The sequence below is a fragment of the Zophobas morio genome, unplaced genomic scaffold (genome assembly GCF_036711695.1).
Source record: "Zophobas morio isolate AGI-343-1 ecotype UQ-CSIRO unplaced genomic scaffold, CSIRO_AGI_Zmor_V1 ptg000026l, whole genome shotgun sequence".
NCBI classification, from domain to species: Eukaryota; Metazoa; Arthropoda; class Insecta; order Coleoptera; family Tenebrionidae; genus Zophobas; species Zophobas morio.
This window is the reverse complement of record NW_026972131.1, coordinates 1,264,601-1,288,028: the sequence shown is the minus strand read 5'-3', so window position 1 is coordinate 1,288,028 and position 23,428 is coordinate 1,264,601. Positions and strand designations below refer to the sequence as shown.

At 32.7% G+C, this 23,428-nt stretch overlaps 2 protein-coding genes across 2 annotated transcripts in view; both read right to left on the bottom strand.

The window, feature by feature from the left end:
- The window catches only part of LOC135136639 (phospholipid-transporting ATPase ABCA1-like), an 82,167-nt gene that overhangs the window by 24,346 nt on the left and 34,393 nt on the right, over positions 1-23,428 (bottom strand). The window lies entirely within an intron of this gene.
- On the bottom strand, positions 6,459-21,133 carry LOC135136638 (phospholipid-transporting ATPase ABCA1-like). The gene is made up of 23 exons (XM_064066009.1): positions 20,811-21,133; positions 17,580-17,896; positions 17,332-17,523; positions 17,009-17,280; positions 16,713-16,953; positions 16,325-16,498; positions 16,073-16,269; positions 15,664-15,925; positions 15,458-15,612; positions 15,253-15,402; positions 14,985-15,195; positions 14,677-14,926; positions 14,543-14,619; positions 13,461-13,579; positions 12,757-12,994; positions 12,256-12,561; positions 11,978-12,205; positions 11,540-11,893; positions 10,218-10,681; positions 10,006-10,153; positions 9,710-9,953; positions 9,479-9,656; positions 6,459-9,423 (listed from the first exon to the last, which is right to left on the bottom strand). Exons 2-23 carry the CDS (start codon positions 17,884-17,886, stop codon positions 9,262-9,264), a joined length of 4,929 nt encoding a protein of 1,642 aa, XP_063922079.1. The 5' UTR covers positions 17,887-17,896; positions 20,811-21,133; the 3' UTR covers positions 6,459-9,261.

Here is a 23,428-nt window from a genome sequence, read left to right as displayed (position 1 = left end):
AATCTCCGAAAGTACTCGACCGATTGTTGTGAAATTTTGTACTTATATTAAGAATATCATGTAGATGGTAAAACGCTAACCAAAATTTGTCTAATCATCCCCACCACTAATGCGATGACGTCACTTCAAAATTGTACATAGTAAATGGGTTTTCAATTGTATAAAATAACATAGTCCTACATATGTAGTTTACAACTCTGAATCGACTTTTCACCCGAAACGTCCAGATTTTTGGAAAAAAAATCAAAATTATAAAACAACATTTTGAAATTTAATTTTTAATCTGCTAACCAGAATGCTTTGAAATGTTGCAGATGTTTTAAGGCTATAAAGAGCATCATAAATCTTTAGTCAAAAAATATTTGCTTATCCCCTCCAAAAACTTGATGACGTCAGCTCAAAAGTTTGTGGAATAAATCATATCTAAAATGTACAAAATATGATGAGTCTGTACTTGTGATCTATCACTCCATTCATATTTTTTGGATTTGCATATACAGGGTGACTCAAAAAAATTAATGAATGCGTAAATATATTTTATTGATTTAATCAGGAACTACAAAACCGAATGCTCTGAAATCTTGCAGATGTTTTAAGGTCATAAAGAGCATAATAAATGTTTAGTCAAAATATATTTGCTTATCCTCTCCAAAAACTTGATGACGTCAGCTCGAAAGTTTGCCGAATAAATCATATCTAAAATGTACAAAATATGATCAGTCTGTACTTGTGATCTATCACTCCATTCATATTTTTTGGATTTGTATATACAGGGTGATTCAAGAAAATAAATGAAAGCGTAAATTTATTTTACTGATTTACTCAGGAACTACAAAACCGAATGCTTCGAAATCTTGAAGATATTTTAAAATTATCACAAGCATGGTAAATTTTTGATCAAAACGTATTTGGTCGTCCCCCCTAAAAAATTTATGACGTCACCACAAAATTTTGCTGAGTAAATCCTATCTAAAATGTATAAAATATGGAGAGTCTCTTCTTGTGATTTATCATTCCATTCAAATTTTTTCGATTTGCATATACAGGGTGACTCAAAAAAATTAATGAATGCGTAAATTTATTTTATTGATTTAATCAGGAACTACAAAACCGAATGCTTTGAAATCTTGCAGATGTTTTAAGGTTATAAAGAGCATAATAAATTTTTAGTAAAAATATATTTGGTTATCTTCTACAAAAAACTGATGACGTCAGCTCAAAAGTTTGCCGAATAAATCGTATCTAAAATGTACAAAATATGATGAGTCTGTACTTGTGATTTATCATTCCATTCATATTTTTGGATTTGCATATGCAGGGTGACTCAAAAAAATTAATGAAGGCGTGAATTTATTTTATCGATTTAATCAGGAATTACAAAACCGAATGCTTTGAAATCTTGGGAATATTTTAAAGTTATTATAAGCATGGTAAACTTTTGTTCAAAATGTATTTGTTCATCCCTCCTAAAAAAATTGATGACGTCACCCTTAAATTTTGCTGAATAAATCCTATCTAAAATGCAAAAAATATGATGAGTTTATACTTGTGATTTATCATTCCATTCATATTTTTTAGATTTTCTTAAGAGGTGGTTCAAAAAAATTAATGAAGTCAATTTATTTTATTGATTAAATTAAAAACAACACTTATTATTAGTATTACACCCCAACCAACCCAATTTGGTAGACATAAAATTTGTTAAAGGAAAAACTCGGTTGAAACATAAGGGTAGCACGCTTATTTACATCGACTTTAACATTACAGACCTGCATTTGTTTTATGCGCTCACTTGGTTCCGCGAATGTGAAATAGACATGTTCATAATCAACCAATTGTGAATTTCACCGTCAAGAATTAAAATAAAACCCAATGTTTTATATAATAAGCGGAAGTCGAAGCAATAAAACCGATGGTCGTTTTGTTTACAGTTTCTCTGTTTGACTCTCACGTATGCTGTTACGCCTGTCATCTTAAATTAAGAATGTTTATACACACACGATTTTCAGTTGCCTCTGATACGTATACGTGAGTAAATTGTTTCGTTATTTTATTGATTATTACAAATCAATATTCAAAACGACCCAATTCATTTTCCCGAAAATTTGAGAATATGATAATTTTATTTTTAGTATTACACTACATCTATCCCAACTGATATACGTGTCCTTGCAAAAATGTTGATGACGTCATCGCAATTTTTTTTTAAATTCCCACTACAAAAATGTAATGAGAAAAAAAACACAATAGGCATGCAGTCGTCAAGTTTCCGACAGCGAGGGAAGTACTGTCTAAACTCTTTAGACCAATTTTTTTTATTGAAGATCGAGCCGTCGTTGTATCCTTCTGCTATGCTGGAGGATTTCCATTCCCCGTGTCGCTTTAACGATAAAAGGTCCATACATTTTTCAGCCAAATTTGTCGCGGTCGCGTAAGTACGACGGAATGAGGAGGGGTACATGATGGTTCACTTTACAACATTTTTCACACAAAAATTTATTAAAAACGGGAAATATGGAGGAAATTAAAACAAAAGTTCTGGACCATTTCTGGATTGTCAAAAAATAATAAAATTCCAAAGCTTACTAAAATGACGTGAGTACACGTTTTTATTGATGCACTTCAGAAAAAACATTTTGAAAATTCGCAAACCTCAAATGGGCTACTAGTGGAAAAAATAGTATATTAACCACGTTTGTGAAGCCAATTCTAGACCTCGCGCTTTAGAGCCCTCGACGCTGCGCGTCTCAGGTTCTAATTTGCGCTCGGTCTAGAATGTCTGTCTTCACAACCTTAGTTAATAATATACTATTACGCATTCATTAATTTTTTTGAGTCACCCTGTATATGCAAATCCAAAAAATATGAATGGAGTGATAGATCACAAGTACAGACTCATCATATTTTGTACATTTTAGATATGATTTATTCCACAAACTTTTGAGCTGACGTCATCAAGTTTTTGGAGGGGATAAGCAAATATTTTTTGACTAAAGATTTATGATGCTCTTTATAGCCTTAAAACATCTGCAAGATTTCAGAGCATTCGGTTTTGTAATTCCTGATTAAATCAATAAAATATATTTACGCATTCATTAATTGTTTTGAGTCACCCTGTATATGCAAATCCAAAAAATATGAATGGAGTGATAGATCACAAGTACAGACTCATCATATTTTGTACATTTTAGATATGATTTATTCGGCAAACTTTCGAGCTGACGTCATCAAGTTTTTGGAGGGGATAAGCAAATATATTTTGACTAAACATTTATTATGCTCTTTATGACCTTAAAACATCTGCAAGATTTCAGAGCATTCGGTTTTGTAGTTCCTGATTAAATCAATAAAATATATTTACGCATTCATTAATTTTTTTGAGTCACCCTGTATATGCAAATCCAAAAAATATGAATGGAGTGATAGATCACAAGTACAGACTCATCATATTTTGTACATTTTAGATATGATTTATTCCACAAACTTTTGAGCTGACGTCATCAAGTTTTTGGAGGGGATAAGCAAATATTTTTTGACTAAAGATTTATGATGCTCTTTATAGCCTTAAAACATCTGCAAGATTTCAGAGCATTCGGTTTTGTAGTTCCTGATTAAATCAATAAAATATATTTACGCATTCATTAATTTTTTTGAGTCACCCTGTATATGCAAATCCAAAAAATATGAATGGAGTGATAGATCACAAGTACAGACTCATCATATTTTGTACATTTTAGATATGATTTATTCCACAAACTTTTGAGCTGACGTCATCAAGTTTTTGGAGGGGATAAGCAAATATTTTTTGACTAAAGATTTATGATGCTCTTTATAGCCTTAAAACATCTGCAACATTTCAAAGCATTCTGGTTAGCAGATTAAAAATTAAATTTCAAAATGTTGTTTTATAATTTTGATTTTTTTTCCAAAAATCTGGACGTTTCGGGTGAAAAGTCGATTCAGAGTTGTAAACTACATGTGTAGGACTATGTTATTTTATACAATTGAAAACCCACTTACTATGTACAATTTTGAAGTGACGTCATCGCATTAGTGGTGGGGATGATTAGACAAATTTTGGTTAGCGTTTTACCATCTACATGATATTCTTAATATAAGTATTTCACAACAATCGGTCGAGTACTTTCGGAGATTATCTGTCTGATAAAAATCCGGGACGGCAGACGGACAGACAGACGGACGGACAGACGGACAGACAGACGGAAATGGAAGACCTATTTCTTCGTCTTCTAGGGGTCATGAAAGATCGAGAAAACGTAAAAGTAGAGAGTCGGCCGACGGACTCGATTACAATACTTCCTTTGCTTACGCTCGGGAAGTAAAAATTAAAAATATTAGCGATTCTTCGTGCTTTTATGTTGAAATTCCAATAGTTCTACTCTCTGAGTGACGTTATGCGCGAACTGGTCTCATTTTGAGTCGCACGAGTATCATATCTTGAGAATTATTGTATCATGAGTTTGGGTTATGACAAGGGGAAGTGGGTGATGTCACATTTCAAATGATACGCGAATAATAAGTGTCCGATTGTCAAAATAGAGAATAATAGCAGACGAATGTGTATGCTGTAATTCTAGAATCTCAAAAGTCTTTTCCGGAAATCGTCATAGAAACAAAATTGAACTTTCCGGTCTAGTACTGTAAAGACTTCACAAGCCGCAAAATAAAAAAGATACTTTAAAAAAGAACAATTTATTCAAAACTATTAATTAGAAATATTAACATGAATTATGGAACTTGTTATGTTTGAAATAGTGATTCCCGATAGTGAGCTCCAAATTTCCAGTAAAAGTCCCAGTCGAAATTTTAACATAGAATACATGTTCCACAAACTTGAGGGTTTCTGCAAACTTGCTTTTTCCGCAAAATACGTAAGAAATACTCTTTCATATACCGATCTTTTGATTTACACGCTAATAGATCGTTAATAGCAGCAACCGCAGCTTCACTCACATCAAATGGAGTGCCCTCACAATGATTTTCGTCTTCTTTCATCATTATTTTATGAATTAACACTGTTTTCACAACACACATACAAAATTGATGACATTTTTTCGATGTTGTTTACTTTGTAACTATAGTTGTAAACATAATTCACAAACTTGATTTCTGTGAAATTTGTAAATTTTTTTTTTAAATTTGTAAATTTCGTCTTTTGTTGACGATTTCCGGAAAAATTTAATACAAAAAACGTCAGTAAAATCTCTTACTTGACTCGGAGCTTTAAAATAATCGGCACAAAGTGCTTCGTATTTCAATTTAGCTCCTCTTCAGTAATGTGAGATTTTCCTGACTTTTATGTAAATAACTATTTATTAATAATCTGATCAATGCATAGCATTTACTTAGTCTTCCGTAACTATAGAAGTTGTTGTGGACTTAGGGCACATATATTTCAGTTTCCCGTTTATTTCTCTGCTCACATAGCAAAACTTACAAGACAACTTTACATGGCCATAATCACATGGCAATTTCGTCTCTATGTGTTAGTGTGACCAGGGAAGTGTGACGACCTACGTGTTTACCCCTAGTTGGCGAAAGATCGTACTTTCGCGCTATTTGCAAATTTAAAGGAACGCGGCCGTTATCCGCGAAAGTGGCGACGTCACTGCAGATAGGTGAATTCAGCGTCCGGCGGGGCTTTTGTCCGGGAAGTAGCTGTTTCCGTCCACTGGTTGGTTTCCCCCAAATAGCAGTTAATGCGTTTTACCTTTATTGAGAAAGTTTCATAATTTTTTTATTTAGCCTAAAAAAACATTCATCGTCTTATTTATGCAATCAATAATACATCCATAACAATTTTAAGACACATAGTTATTGAAAAATGAGACTACCATCTCTATTGACAACAAAGTTATTTAATAATAACTTCTTCTCTCTTTCTCTTATTTAGAAAATTGGTCGAAGCTTATTTCGATAGAACTTCCCTCGCCCCTGAAGTACAATAAGTCATATCCAGCTTTTTCCAAAAATTACAAAATTTGATTTTTCCAATTTAATTTTTTTATGAGAATCCTTACAAGTTACAAGAAAGATATGTATGCAATGTTCAAGTAAATATGACGGAACAGGCTATCCGTATGTCTCAAATGAATTTTTTCTGTACAAAATTTTCTGATGACGTCATCAACAGTTTTCAAAGGATATGTATTGTGATAGGGTTTTTCTTTCCGGTGCGGGGGTAATCGGTCAGAGACGGTAATTTCCAGGACTTCGAAGAAAACACTAATGATACAAGAATAGTTATTTAACGCACACTCAAACAACCATAGGCAACTCAAGCAAACAACCTAGGTATAAACGGTGGACGGTGGTTATTTCCGCCTTATAAACATCTACATACATACTTTTGACTTTTCTCCTTCTATGATTTACAAGTTAAAAGTTTGAACGGTTCATATGAATTTAGGTAAATAATTAAATTATAGAAAGACAAGTTGATTTTTAAGTTTATTAGTCTGTGTATAGAATACAATAAAATTCAATATTCTTAAAATTATTTCATACTCATCAGCAATAATAAAATAATATATACACATTTTATCGGTACCACTCCTCCCTTATTATGTCCTATTATAACTCAACTGTGGCGGGACAATAATAAGTTGGTAAGTGAGGAAAGTTCATTGTTAAAAAAAAAAAAAAACAACGTGGAAGAAATCGCCCAATTTGAAATACACATATTAACTTTATACCTACTTACTTTGCGAAATTTAATATTTGATGTCACTTGTTCATGTAAATAACTTAAGGCTAGTATTAAATACACGGGCAAAAATTCAGTAGTTTCAAAGGCTGCATTTGAAAAACCGAAGTCATACTTAAAAATATAAATGGGGATAAACGGGGATTTGTCATAGTGTGCCACAGTGATTAATATTTATTGAAACACTGCTTAAGCTAGGTAACTCACCCATCAATTACAACGTTGTAAAAATATATATATATATAAAAAAAATAGCACGCACCGACTTCGAAAACCAATCGATTCATTTCACCCTAAACTATAAAATTTATCACAGATGTATCACAAGTACTACACTGACGCGGTTTTTACCAAGTTGCCATTCAGTGAATTAAAACATTGCATAGCAATGTATTTGGTAATTTTTGATTCAAATATTTTTTAATTTTTTTCAAAAATAGTCAACACAATTTTTAAGCTTCTGTTTTCATTTGAAAACATTACCTTTATGAGTAACGTGCTTACGATAATTAAGATGCTTTAGTTGTTTATTGCTAAAGGGGAAAGAAAATTTTATCTATGATTATGTAAACGGTCAAAAATTCCAAATATACTTCTATTGTTACTCCTATTTTATAGTTCGTTTCGAAATAATTAAAAAGGACTCCAATATTCGGTTGTTAACGTTTAGGGGTGCTGTAAAAGTATTCACCGAAACAGCTTGGTTTTTATGACCTAGAGGACCTAGAATCACCGTGTGTCTCGGTTTATATACTTTTATTAAGATTTGCAACCAATCATGCTGTGAAGTGTTTCAGACGTTAAATATCGAATATTGTAGTCATTTTTACTAATTTATAGAGGGATTTTACAATTGTTTTGGCCATTGTTCAAAAAAGTTCAACTCGAATTTGCTCAAAAATTTTGTTACGCTGACACTTGGGTACATGGGAGAATGGTAATAATGTAGTAAAATGACTTTTTTAATGAGCATGGATTTAAATAAACATGATTTCAAGAATTTCTGGTAGATATTTCATTTTGAATTTACTCGTCGCGTGCTACAGGGTGCCAGTTGAATTATGCCCATTACAACGGTTAAGTAAGGTACATCATTTACTGACCCCAATGAGTTTAATTAGCAAAAAACAAGTCGAAATATACTTCAGGACTCATAAAATTCGACCAAAATATGATTTCTAGCTAAAATCTGACATTCATGAATACGATTTACAAATTGTTCAAAATCACCAAGATCAATAGTAAGTAGTAGTAAATAAATACAACTTTTCTTGTATTGCTGCCTTTAAATTTCGTTCTTCATTGCCTGCACAAAAGGTGTATCGAAATTTTCAGTAAGCGAGATTTTTTTAAATATTGAAGATTTTGAAGTTGAACAGCGGCAAAGTTGTAAAAAACAATTTTTGTAAGGAACTATTTGCTGTAACAAACATTTTTAAACTCAAGCGATGCCTCTAACATCAACCGCAAATTATATATCGCAGTTTTGATTGTTTGCGACACAACTTGATTTTAAAAATACTCAATTAGAATAAGATAATATTAACTGATTACCTTTATTGTTCATAAATAATTTCTGAATATTAACGACTCTCTTTTAGATCAATTTCAAAATTTTCAGTAATAAAAAATCTCGTTTATTAAAAATTTCGACGCACGTTTCGCGCACATAATAAAGATTTTTTAAAGAAATTTAAAGATATAAATACAATCACAGATGCATTGTGTACAATCGTTGAACACGCAGGTAAAACTAGGAAATTTTAAAATAAGACGTAATAAATATCAAAAAATTTAGTTTAAAAATATGAGAATTAAAGAAAAAATTCGAATTACAATAAAAGATTAATAACGAAAAAATCGCATTTTAACATAAATATATCAGTATCTCAAAAAGTAGGCAAAATCTCACAAAATCGTCTTTATTTGCTCTGCAAACATTCTTGGAAACTCAGTTGAGATGTAATTGTTTCTGCGGCAACTTCATTTTCCAAATAGCAAACTTCTCAAATCTGAGTTCCTAAGTTTTTACAGAAATCAATTCATTCATTTTGACATGCAACTCAGCAACAAAATTTTTTGTAGAACGGCCCAATATTTGGTTGATGAAGTAATTTTTGGATGTTCTAGTGCTGGATAATTTCCACAAAGAGAAAGTAAACACACAAAAAAAAAAACCATTTGTACAAAAATAGGTAGGTAATGTTTGCAATAAAAACCAGAAGTTTGCAAACTGGTAATTTCAGTGGAAAGATATTTTTGTGTCGAATTTCACAGAAAATAATCTAAAAACGGTTTTTAAATACTGCTGTGTAAATCTTTGGCTTAACTTATATAATTAAATTTAAAATTCCTATTCTCGAAGATATCGATAGATTGGATATTAAATTATTATTATTTATATGACTTATAGTATACAACTACCCACCATTACTCCATCATCTCTAAACCGCGTAGTTCTGCAGAAGCAAATTGCTATGTCAACAGAATTGTATTCAACCATTTATCCACATTGTGTTCTTGGTCCCACAAGCCTAGGTTTCTTCTGCAACGGTTAGGAATATATCTTCCAATGAAATTTGGTTCACTGCATAATCCTCTACTTGTTCTTTATACATATCCTTCATTGTCTGTAAGTCAGAAAACAATCTACTCAACCTTTGGTTACCGTCCACGACTTCGTAAGTTAACGTATTCTGCATATAAAAAATAATTAATCTCAATTTTTGTTTTAATAAAATAAAATCTCACAGCGTATTCCTCTTTAAGCTGAGCTTTTAATTTGTCTTCCATGTGCTTTTTGATTTCTTCTGAGTTGTTTGTTTCGCTTGTAAGTGTCACAGCAATTTTAAAACCTTTTTGGTATTTTTTTTTCAGACACAAAAGACTCCCTTGATCTTTAATTTCACCACTTTTCATAATTGCTATTCTGTAAAGAAAATTCTAGTTAGAAAGTTTACGACTTCAGAACTAAATACGCACTCATCACACAAATTTTCACATTCTTCCATGCTATGAGAGCAAAGCAAAAAAGATGTCCCTTTCATTTTCTTGAACAATGATAATACACCCCAAAATTTGCGTCGACTTGCTGGATCGACACCACTTGTGGGTTCATCGAGGCAAATGACCTTAGGAGATCCTAAAAACGCTATACAAGAGCTTAGTTTTCTTTTGTTTCCTCCGCTGTATTCAGAACACGGTTTATCAGCGTAAGGATTTAAACCTTAAATAATAAACAAATAAATAATTAAAGGTAACAAATATAGTATTTTTACCAAAAGAAGTCAATAAACTGTCAGTTACTTTGTTTACGTCTTCACCCGAGTAACCTTTTAAGTATGCCATAACACGTATTAGTTCTCGTCCAGTTAGAAAATAATTCAAACAATCTTCTTGAGGACAATAACCAATTTTTTGACAGTACTAACAGAAATACAATTGCATAAAGTAACGAATGGGTTTTATGATAAAGACTATGTTTCCTTACCTCTGGTTGGTTTATCGTTATTGCTTTTTTTTTGTTTTCCGGGTTTAAAGCAATACTGCCGTCATCGAAGAATAAATTTTTCGTTAGCATGCGGAATGTGGTAGACTTTCCAGCACCGTTGACACCGAGTAATCCGAAACATTTATTATTTTTTAAATAAAATTTTAATTTCTTCACTATAGTTTGTCTTCCAAATGTTTTAGTTAAATTTGTAACTTGAAGAGATGTATCTTCGGTGAAGTCTTCATCCTTTTCACTTTTTTTGTAGTGGCTTTTAAAAATGTTAATAGAGCATGGATATTTCAAGACGTGCATAATTTTTTCGTGAAGTTCACTCTTCATGAAAATTAAGATTGCAAAATATACAACAAATGCCACGAGCATTATTGCTAGATCATTCCCAATTCCCAATTCTTCATTTCGAAAATAATTTTGGTAATTGTGACAAGAAGTTGTGTCGTCTCCTGCAACACAAAAATACTCAGTCGAAAAAAAAAAGTTTGTTTTTAATGTGCACAATGGCAGCGTATAAAACCCATAACCCATCAAGGTGGTGCCAATTTGTATCTAGTGCTATTAAAAATTTTATTTTTATTTAATAAAACTTCACCGTAAATCGAAACATTTCGTGCATTTTCATATATATTTTTTTTAAATTAGCATTTTTCAGAAATTAACTACTGTTTCTAACAAATAAATATGTTACCTGCACGATATGTGAATTCAATCGAGCGGTCTTTCAAACAATCGACAAAACTCAATTCGTACGTACACCACCATTTTAAAATAGAATTCTTTGAGATGACATCGTCAATTTTTTGGTGGGATGATTAGTAAAAATTCTGGTTATCGTTTAACTATCTACATGATATTCCTAACACGCATATAAAATTTGACAGTACGTTTCGAGGTTACGTGTCTAATAAAAATCGACACAAACGCCATACTCGAGAAGTCATGAAACGTCGAGAAAACATGAAATTGGCAAGTCACCCGATGGGCTCGATTACTACTTCCTAAGCTTACGCTCGGCGAGTAAAACTAAACAACTTTTAAATATATTTTGAAACATGAAGTGATAAAGAAACGTTCCTTCAAAAAATATCAAAATTCAAGTAAAATTGTCGTTTATAACGGGGTTTTTAATAAATGAAAATCGAATTGTAATAGAAACTGCTACGGAACACAGAATGAGAAAATATACAGAATGCATCTACACCGGTACTGTTTTAATTGCATAAAATACCCAAGTGAAATCTCTCGCATCGCTCTGCCAAAGCAACTTGAACACATAAATCGTTATTTAGTAAAAAAAAACCTACCACTGCAGCAGGGATTTGGATTGATGTTACAATTATGAGTTCGTTTTTTAGGGTCCATATATTTCCAGTTGAAATTGTCAATGTATTTCTTTGCAAACTTAACATTTATGTAACTCATAGCAAATTGTGGACTTATTGCTACCAACATAGGTGTTAAACACTTTGCAATTTTGATATAATACTCTTGGTGCGAAAATTCCATTGCAGCGATGATTAGCGATGGAACAATACCGAAAAAAATACCCAACATAAGAAAAAGGGCAAAGCCTCCTGTAATTGTTTTTCGAAAACTAAATAGATAGGTAAATGGCAAAGAAACTATGATGTAAGTTCCATATATCGTAAACATTGCCTCTGAAAAAAAAAAGAATAAAAACACAATGGTAATTGCTAAGATTTCAAAATTATAATTATAAGGTAATTGTCACTAATACTTACCGATATCTGCTTTCTGGAAAGCATACCCGTTATAAAGAAGTTGATTTATTAACAACAGAAAAATACACAGTGTCGCCATTGGAAGCACTGAAAATAATGCATCAAAGCCAACATTTGTTAGCCAGTAGAAATATGTTTTAATTCCTGCAATCGTTTGAATCTTTATAAAATCTGTTGATACTTCTGTATGGGGAAATACGATAAAATTGCTCATGAAGAAAAACATGCCTACAAATTAAAACGTATCATCATAAATTCACATGAACAGATCAGCTTACTTATAGGAATTAAGATTAACCACACACTTGCAACGCTTACAATGGATAATTCTGAAGGTGCATCTTGAGAGAACAGTGGTTTCAGAGGAGTGTTACGCGTAGTAATTGAAAAATTACTACCAAGCCGAGCTTTAGCAATGGCATTCATTGCAAGATTGATGGAAATAGGTATCCCATGCACTGTTTCAGATGAATACATGGCATTTACGATGACTCCTTCTCCGTCTGAAGTACTGTTGAATTCAATTGCTGTGATCATGTGCTTCTTGTAAAACGCTATGTTTTTGACGCCTTCTTTTATTATGTCTGAAAATATGATAAAACAAATTTTAATTTCTGTTGCTGATTCTCCTGGATGTTGTTTAATTCGAAATCAAAAGAAATTTAAACAACCAATAAAACCGCTAGATGGGTAAGCGCAGTTCTGGATTACTTTTACTTAAGTAGGGTACACACGTAATTGCAAGGTTCAAAATATGAAAATAAAAGTAACACACGTACCACCGGAAATATTTTCGCTCAACACAGGTTTCGCGTTTTCATCCATTACAAACTTTTTGTAGAAAATTCCCATGGTATCGAGAAAAGGATCTGTAGTCTTTTTACCACCATAGTATACTTTAGGCTTTCCATATACTTGCAACGAATAGTTCATCGATGGACCACCACCATCATAACTGTCTGAATTTGACATTCCTAACCAAATGGCCAATAAGAAAATGCAGATGCAAACAAGAATCTGAAATATTAGATAAAAATTGTAAATACTTATGCTTGTATTTTCTCGCTCGTTAAATATGTATAAAAATGTCTACAGTCAGTTGTACCTACTTTGGAGTACCACAAAATTGATAGCAGCACATTTTCCAATATATTGTATAATTTCGATATTTGTTTTTTAATATAAAACATTAAGTTTGTAAATCTTTTCAAGAAAATTGAATATCGTGAAAACTTGCATTTAGCATCGTTCATTTGTTTTCTCATTAAATTATTACTAATCCATAATTAATTAATTTTAAACAAATCGAATTTCAAATGAATAGAAAAAAACTGCATGAGATTTCATTGTATGCCCACGAATTTTTAACTTATGCTGCAACTATACTTAGTGGCTGACCAATGACATCTAATTATGTTTTAAATCATGAAATATTAGCCTCCTATCTTCTCAATATAATGTCCAAATCAAAGTAAATACTTACTGCTGGAATAAACCAGTAAAACTTTTTCTGAAAAAAGTACCAACGCTTTTTCATTAATGCTGAAAATTGATTTCCAATATTTCCAAAGCAGCATCTGCCTTGCGAATCTGTTTGCCAAGCTGTAACAAAAAGAAACACTGACAAAATTCTAATGTGGTGTTGCATAGTACAATACATAATACATTTATCGTATACAAGACAATCAACGATTAGGTAACCATTTTTAATCATGTCATCATAAGTATCGGGATTTACTTCTACGATAGCTTGAAACCTTTTTTTGTCTTTTCGTAATGGTACTATTTTATCAATTACCTTGTAGTACGTTTCACCAACAAAGAGATATCGGTTTTGATGGATTACATAATCAGCGAGATTTTCTGTAGTAATTTCTTCATTAGTTATATCAACGATTCTAATACGAAGATTGATAACAGGTGGGTGTTTGATGGTGTATTTTTCACACAAATTATTATCATTGGCAAGTTTGGAAATTTTTTCTGTATCTTCAGATTTTTCGCATCGAACAATTAAATTTCCATTGTGTCCATTTTTTGTGTTTCTTATAGAAACACCAGATTTTACTGGATCAACGTTGAGATAGATCTTTTGGTTGAAAATAATTACAGATGTTTGTTTAAGTGCCTTAGCATAAGTGGTTTCATCATCAGTTTTCGCAGGTTTCGAGATTGAAAGCTTTATGTCATTAATTTGTGCTCGTGACCCTATGCTATTATTATTTAAAATATTCCTTGCCCTTTTATTTTACTCTCGTGTTTTCGCGGCCGCTCACCACCTGAGATCCGTGTCTCCAGCTTGAGAGCAACCCCGGCACTCCCTCACCCGGTGGCGTGAAGGTCGCCACATACGCTTAGGTCAGCCAGACGTGTTTCTTAAAACAGCGACACTAGTCGGCCCAAGGCTTGGTACCCAGGTACGATGCCACCACATGTTATCGGCGAGATTCCGGACGAAGGAATCAATTTTTGTAAATAGTAAAGGCTAAATTATACATAAGTTGAATACCAAACTAAATTACCCAATATAAGGTTCTCCAAATGAAAACTATTATATAAACGTACCATTCATCGATAAAGTTTCTGCTTCTCTTTCATTTTCACCATCAATCTCGTCTTGGTTCTTATTGGTGTCACATGCTCTACAAAAACAATTTAAAATGAACATCAAACTGTAAATCAATCACACTGATTCTTACTTTAAAAACACATCATTAAGAGTTGTTAAATCCATGTTGATGTTCTTAATTCCTGAAGTATTTTGATTCTTTTCCAAAGCCTCAATCACTTGTGCATACTTCGCTCCTTGCCAAAGTGGTAACAAATAGACGATAGAGTCTTCACTCCTACGAATCTCTCTAACTTCCGGAAAATGGAATTTAACGGTTTTCTCTATTTCCTTTTTATCACTATTTGTATCAAGTAACAAATTTAAGTGGTAACCAGTATCTAAAAATATCGTCAAATGTAAGATGTTTGTGAGAATAAATACTCTACAAAGGTTTACTGTATTGTGTCTTCAAGTTTAGTGGTGTGTTGTAACATTGTAATCGACCATTTGCCATGATAGCTATCCTGTCTCCAAGTACGTCAGCTTCTTCCATAAAGTGTGTTGTTATCAATATGGTTTTAGTTTTTCTATATTCCAGTAGCAAATTCCAGATTTTTCTACGCGATTCTGGATCCATTCCGGATGTCGGTTCATCCAAAATCAAAACCTATCAAAAACACATGGGTTATTAAGAAAAGAGAGTTATGCAACAATAAAATATTACCTCTGAATTCCCAATTAAAGCCATTCCAAGACAGAGCTTTCGTTTCATCCCTCCAGATAAGACGTTTGCCATTTCATTTGCTTTTTCCTCTATTCCAAGAATTTTTAACATCTCTATGGAATCGTCATCACGAGTTTTCGACCCTTTCAACTACAAACAAATAAAATTAAATTGAAACGTCCACACGTTTTAGACCAGTTCATACTCTTGCAAAAAACTTTAGGTGTTCCCTAACAGTCAAATCTGGGAAGAGGAGATTGTGTTGTGGACAAAGTCCCATTAGCTTTCTAACGTCATCTGTATGTGTTTTAATGTTTTGACCATTAATTAACACCGCGCCTTTTGTTGCGTTGATCATTCCTTATGATTTTACAAAATTAATTAATGTTATAAAAAAATTATACGCATTACCTGTTAGAATAGACATTGTCGTAGTTTTTCCTGCACCATTTTGACCTAATAACACTGTGATGCGATTTTTGTATATGTCCATTGTTAAATCATCTACAGCCACATGATGGCCATATTGTTTATTAAGTTTAACAATTTGAATACACGGTGTTTGTGTTGATGTGCATCCCTTTTCTGTGTCTTGTAATAATATGTCTTCCGATGAGTTTTGAACCCGATGCTCCAGACATCGTTTTAGTTGTACAACACTTTTTTTTAGAAACTGAAACAGTTTTATGATCTATAAAAATCTACAAATTACATTTACAACTTAATTTGTAAATAATTAAATTTAGTCTACTATTGAATGGTCAATTAGATAATGATCGTACTGTTTAAATACCATAAGCTTTAAAAAAAAAAAACTTACAGGGACAAAATTAGTAAACGGGAAATTATATGGTTTTGAAATTCCGTATTCTCCTGGTTTAACATTTTCAATGTAAAGTGTGAGCATCATGAATAATATTATGTCGAATATCAGTGTTATAAACACATTTCCCATCGTTATATCGTTATCGTCTCCACTTCCTGGCTGCAAAATATTATTCCACTGAATACCAACCTCTGAAAATAATATTTTGTATAACTATAATCAATATCGAAATATAACTGCAACAACCTCTCATTTCGTATATTGATATAGAAGAGTAACCATAAGAAAGTGCCATATTAGGAAAAAGGGCGAAAGGCATTTTATATTTCCACTGTAAAGCTTCATGGGAATTTATAAATGATTGTGGTACAAAGTATGAAATAAGCCACAACAATATTCCGACTACTGTTGCAACGCATGCTAAAATAAGTTATTAACAAAATATAGTAAGCACAATAACAATAACACTTATGTTAATTATGTTTCATTTATTTTATAATTCGATAGTTAGTTAAGACAGCAGAATAAAAAAAAAACTGCTGACAACATGTACATGGAAAAACCCAAACGAAATTAATCAACCCTCTCATCCATGAAGTTCATTATTTAATTTTTTTCGGAAATAAATACTTACGTGTGTTGACAACAGTAGCAATGAAAAAGCAGAAGGTTATAGCTGCCATACAGTACAAAAACAGGAATGCAAACAAAACTGTGCCATCTGAATATTCTATCGGTGGATATGATACTCCCCAAAACGGTACCTTCATCAATACCACAATTATTATAATGGAGAATATGTTGGTCATGAGAGCATGTATAAACCATCCCAACCAAATTAAAGATGACTTCAGACCAATCATTTTCATATATTCCTACAAATTTTTATCCAGTAAGATAAAGAATTGCATAAAATATATTAGCGTGTACTTTGGTTCCCGAAAATTTTTCTTCTCCAACGCGTTGTAATACTGCCGGGCATAAAAATATGAAACTGAAAATAGTGACAATTGGCAAAAAGTGAACAAATAATTGATTGACTCCGGAATCATCAGTGCGAGGTGGGTCTGGGAATTGTTGCAAAGAAAAATCTATCCTTTTATGTTCCTGTTCTTTATCTTTCTCGAGATGGAACTCCACGAAAGACATATCTATGGCCAGTTGTAACGCAGCAAAACCTTTAGACAAATAATTAGACATTCCTGAAAACATATTGTGTTTATTAAAAAACCGCGAAAACTTTAGACACTTACTTCCTTCTTCCTGAGTGAACAAAGGTATAAATAATTTATCTGTGTTCCATCTAAAATACTTATCGTACATTGTTAGGTCATAATTTAAATGATGTGTATCGTGGACATCAAAATTGATAGCAGCAATCAGGGTTGATGCATTTTTTCCAAACTCTAACAACAGTTCACTGGTAGAATCAAACTCTTTTACATCTATAACATAATATGTTTTAAATTTAATGTTTTCGTGTTCCGAGACAATTTATTACTGTCTCCTCGTATTTGAAGTTTGTCTTGAACGTTATATATTATCTCTCTTGTAAAATTCGTGCTTGGTGCATACCAAAGTTTCAGTTCGTCAACATCTAAATGAGAGTATATGATGTCTTCATTAGTGACCTCATAAAATGTAGGATTTTCGATATGTGTTTTACACATTCCACTGATTTTGGATCTTCCATAAGCCACCAAAGTAAATAGTATTATGGGGATTACGATTTCACTAATAGTTAAAACCCAATGTCGTTTTCTGATGACTAAATTTTTCCATAATATTGTCACTAATTTTAGCCACATCGTAGAGCACCTGCAATATATTGTGTATTAAACGTTAACTGTCACATGAGTGTTAAATTTTCTTAGTTCGGAGGCGATATCTGTGTATGACGACCAACGGTCCCCACGAGTATTCTACGCCACTGTGATTCTGCTTAAGCCGTGACGTTTTCTGAACAATTGGGGGAAAAACATTTCACGCCATAATCACACTTTATAGATTAAGCGACACTCTGAATTTTATACTTAAAAAAATTCGACAAGAACAATCGAGTTTGTGTTTGTACCTGATTTTACTTAGGTTTCTATTAATAAATGATGATATGATGAATAACCCGCTAACTTTTTGAAAACAGGTTTCATTTCCTTCACGTATTTAGTTCCATTATTAAAATCGAAAAAATTATTAATTTACTAGTGATCGTTATTTTATTAAAGAACCGTTCACTATTGACACCTGATGTACAAATTAGCAAAAAAAGAAGACAAATAAACGCAGAATTAAATTTAATTTAACAAAATAACAGAAACAGACCTAGTACGATATTTTCTTAAAAAAAAAAAACAATTGAGGAGGTTGTTGTTGTAAACAGTGTTTTTCATCAATTGATTATTAGTTGGGCAATTAATAAACGTCTTCACGCGAAAACAATTCTATTAACTCTTACAGACGTCTCTCAAATTGTCGCTCGGTTTCTGTTATTTTGTTAAATTAAGTTTAATTCTGCGTTTATTTGTCTTCTTTTTTTTGATAATTTATACATCATGTGTCAATAGTGAATGGCTCATTAATAAAATAACGATCATTAGTTAAAATAATAATGTTTAAAGTTTGGTTTTCCGAAATTTTTCAGGGTGGCCGTTTTTTTGCCGGTCAGTGTAGTTAAGAAAAAAGTATTGTTTATAGGTATAAAATGTATGTATGTTGGGTCCACCGTAGGCACATGCTTGTTGGACAAAAATATATTAATATTATTATTACCTATTATTAATGTTATTAATGATATTATATTAGTCCATTCTCAACAAAAAAATAATGAATGCATAAGCAAAACACTAATCGCAATCGGTGAAATACCTTAATTTGCAGTAGGTTACACATATATGTACTTAAATGATAAAAATATCGACACCATTGTGGAATTTTTTATGATAACTTTGTTTGATATGATATGACGTACAAAAAAATTCCGATTTTACTGCGTTTCGGCACATCAGATGTTTGAATACTCCCAAAACAAAATTTTAATTACATTTTAACATTAAAATTGTATTATAGCAAGTGCTACATAACTTAAAACAAAATAATATTAAGCATGTTGCAACTAAGGCCTTATTCGCAGTGGACACAAAGTAAACTTAGTTCCCTTTGCAATAACCCTGTCAAATTTAGGATAATGTTGGATCCCTGTGCGTCATTCTTAGGGATTTTTTTATCTTGATGTTATATGCCTGAAAACATTTGGCACGTTGTCAGTTTTTTAAAATGTCAAATTGTCAAATCATGCCTATCAGAAAAAACAAAAAATTATTACGGGAATATGTTAAGAAACATAACCTTCAGTGACATAGTACTTGACATGGTTACTACTATTGACCCTTGTTGGTTAGTACACAGGAGAAGAAAAAAAGAAGTCACACTGACACTGGCAAAAAATACAAAAGTAAATGCGATATGCACCAAGTGTAAATATATAACATAATTTATGTTTTTGGTTTGTGTCTGGTCTATGCTTACGTATGTTCAGAGTGAACTTTGTTATCTGTTCCACTTTCAATAACTTAAGTACTAATTGCTCAACTGTACAAACGCAGAACAGAATTAAATTATTCAAAAATTCGTAGTAGAACACAAGTTCCTCGCAGACGTAAAATTGTCAAAACAATAGCAAATCGCAAAATGCAAAGTCTTAAACTACTAGTATTCCACATTCTCTAACTGACACAAAATTATATGTCCTGTTGTGAAACTATGTTCTTCGATTAATAATTAATCGGTCTTTTGTCTTACGTCCTGGAAGTAAAAATGGTCTTATAATTATTATATCAATTGTCGAAAGTTATTCCCTAAATTAAATTTTATAATTTTTTGAACATTTCGTATTTCATAGAACGTTTATTTCCAGAACGCCGAAAACACACAAAATACATATTTATCGACGCGTTTCGCCAACCACGTTGGCATTATCGAGACAAAGCTAAACTCTGTATTTGTTCGACTGTATTTCAAGGGCGAGGGAAGTTGTGTATAAGTAACCCTAAACCACATTTTTGTTTAACATTCAGTGACATTTTGTACTTGGCACTTCAAGTACTTTTGTTGAATACTTGGAACAGCTCTGCCTACAAGATACTTAAATACTGTAAATTTTTCTGTGGTATACTTGATTTACAGTATACTAGTCATATTTCAAGAGAGAGAGAAGTATACACACACACAGTCCAAACTCTCTCTTCAGAGATTACCAGTTTTCGTTACTGGGGTGGGATTCTGTTTCTATAACGATAAAATATCGGTAGCGATAAAATGTGGTCGTCTTTTTCTTTCGCATCTGAAATTTAGATTTTCGTCCGTATCGGTAGAAACAAAATCCCACCCCTGGTTGCATAAAACCACCCTTAGTTTTATATGTCACAATATTAATTTTTCGCAATGGAAAACATCCGACATGATGATAGAAATAAAAAATGTGTTATAAACTTATCAAGTTACTAGCAAATTTGATTCTCTCTTTCTTTGTAATATCGATTGATTTCGTAATAACAACACTACCTTAATAGGTAACAAAGTGTACACCACATATCGCTTAGGTACTTATCTATTTATATTTACAAAGCCTAGTTAGTTGTTCTTATATTATCTTGATTAGATAAGTAAATTGGTGGAGGCCCTCGCATATGAGAAAGGGGCATTTTTAAACTAAAACAATCAATAATATACATACCGTAACAAGATTGTTTATGGCAACAGGATCAACAAGTCTTACAAGACCTTTCAGTTCCTGGGGTGGAATTAGTGTAAGCTTCGTAATAATTTTAACAAAAAAACACTGTCACCATAATTGTTCAACAGTGACGATTGACCCAGGAAACTGTCAAGCGACGGAAATTGTAGGAAGTCCATATGCCACATCACCCTGTGTAGCATAAAAACCGATTTACCCACTACATTAAACTAAAATTAATAACTAAAATGGAAGTTGCACTACACTAAAACCTCACAAGTGGAGCATATTTGAACGAATACCACTCATTCGATCTATACCTTATTGATGGCGATAAGGATTTATCTACTGCCATCGACAAGATTGTGGTGACCAAATTTAAATCAAAATTTGTGCACTGAAATTAATTAATAACGGCGCGAAATCACATTTGAATAATTTGAATTTGAAAGAGGAAAAAAATTCAATCACAAAAAGAAAATCGTTAAACATAGACAACCAAATATGCACGTAGCGCTAGGGAGATTTTAGTTAGAGGGTTGGTTGGTTGGTTGGCAGAAAGGCAGCATGTTGAAAGGTGATTCATTCTCTCGATACGGTGTGGGTGCATGGTGAAAAGACGCTATAAGTAGCTAGGTTTAAATTAGCTGGTTTGGTAGTTAACAAATGGGAGGAAGCGGTTAATCCTTGCGGCCTTTTTAATCGAAAAATTGCGGACTTCTGTTCAACGCGAAACACGTGCTGTAAATTTGTTTTATTGTTCGTAAATTCACCAATTAAGTTCGTTTTTCTTAATCTTCAGCTAATGCAAACACAATTTAACAATCAGAATTATTTAAATAAACCACTTGCTAGAAGATTTCATGAAATTCACTTAGTCAGGAAAACACCTTGCTGTTTAATTACGAATAAGTTTCTGAATGCATATGCGTAAGTGTTACATTATAACACTTCTTAATTCTTCACACAAGATTGCTAATAGTTCATTTACGGCAGTTAAACAAGTTCATTATACTGGGAACTGGCGGGGGGTTAAAATAATTCCTTCCCTTAGGAGGTTATCATCGTTATCACGATCACATCATCGAGGCATGCCCTCACAACGCTACAGATTAATTACATCACCGAGGCATATCCTCACAACGCTACAGATTGATTACTTCATCGAGGCGCTTTTTCCTCGCAACGATTTTTAAAATTTACATCACCGAGACGCTTTTTCCCTCGGAGGGATGATTGGATATTTTTGTGTTTGTTTATTATGTGTTTTGTTGGGGTAACCAATTCGCGGTATTTTAAACTCTCAAAGTAAGTTGTTTTTTTTTTTAAGTAACCAATCACTTGGATCAAGACATAATTTAACATAATGTAAACTCTTTGAACCGTTGATAAAGTGTGGCAAATATCAATCTCTTGTAAATTTTGTTAACTTGCAATTTTACCCCCTCATACTACATATATTTCTTAATCTCACAATTTTAACCTCAGTAATTTTATTTGTTGTATAACTTTTATTGAACGTAAGTTTCATGTTCTACAGTTTTAACCTCATATAATATTTCTATTTGTACAAGTTCATTTCACACCAGATCTCTTGTTTCATAAATCCTTGCTAAGTTTTGTTTTGTAAATATTTTGTTGATGAATGTTTCTATCATATAAATTATTTGATGTCCAAATTTAATCTCACATAAGAATTATTTGTTGTTTCAAATTTCACCAGATTGTATGGCGAATCTAAACGTTGTTTATTGATCTTTGAAACTTTAACACTTGTTCAGTTGTTGTTAACATCAGAGTTATAGGAGATTGGATATTTTAAAATGGTTCGGTTCCTAGTCGAGCTGGCGAGATTTATCGTGTCACCTGTACAAGTCCACAGGTTTGGAAAGTTTCAGGGGCGGCCGCCGATGTTGTAAATTTCTCGGCTTCTGCCCATAGCCGAGATCTCTTGCGGGTCGGACGACCGTAATGGCCTACTTCCGCAGGGCACTTTCGTAATGAAGATCTGCTTGTGGGGTAGGCTTTGCGATAGATAGAATCACCGTCGTGGGGGGAGAACAGTTCCAGACCGGTAGCCCCAAACTCCGCTTGTGCTACAACACCCCAGGGGTACTTTTGTTGTGCTCCTGTTAACTGCCGTAACCTTAAAAATCTGCCGCCACACGCCCGTAATAACTTGTGTATTTGCATCCAGTCACTTAAGTCGGATTTTGCTTTGTTTTATTAAATTTGTGATATTTAAATATTTGCATTGATTCCAAACAGGTGTATAGAATTTTCCGTTTGTTCGTTTTTCATATGTGTATGTCTGTCAATTCGCGAGTGTTTTTCTTTCATATATTTTAAGGTGTTTGAAATGTAATATTTCGGTGAATAAAACCCCAGGGGGTTTTTAGTAATGAAGACCGATGACGCCTTGACCCTGCGGAGTCGCCAGAAGAGCAAGCTTTCGTTCTTCGTTTCTTTTCCTCCTAAGGAAGGATTTCGACCTACCTAATTTTGTCTATTATTTCTTGCGCTCTCAACTCACATGCAGTATATGCTCACTTGTATGAAAGAACGTCTTCCCGCCATTTTTCAAAAACAAAAAAAAACACACAACGTAGGTTCCTATT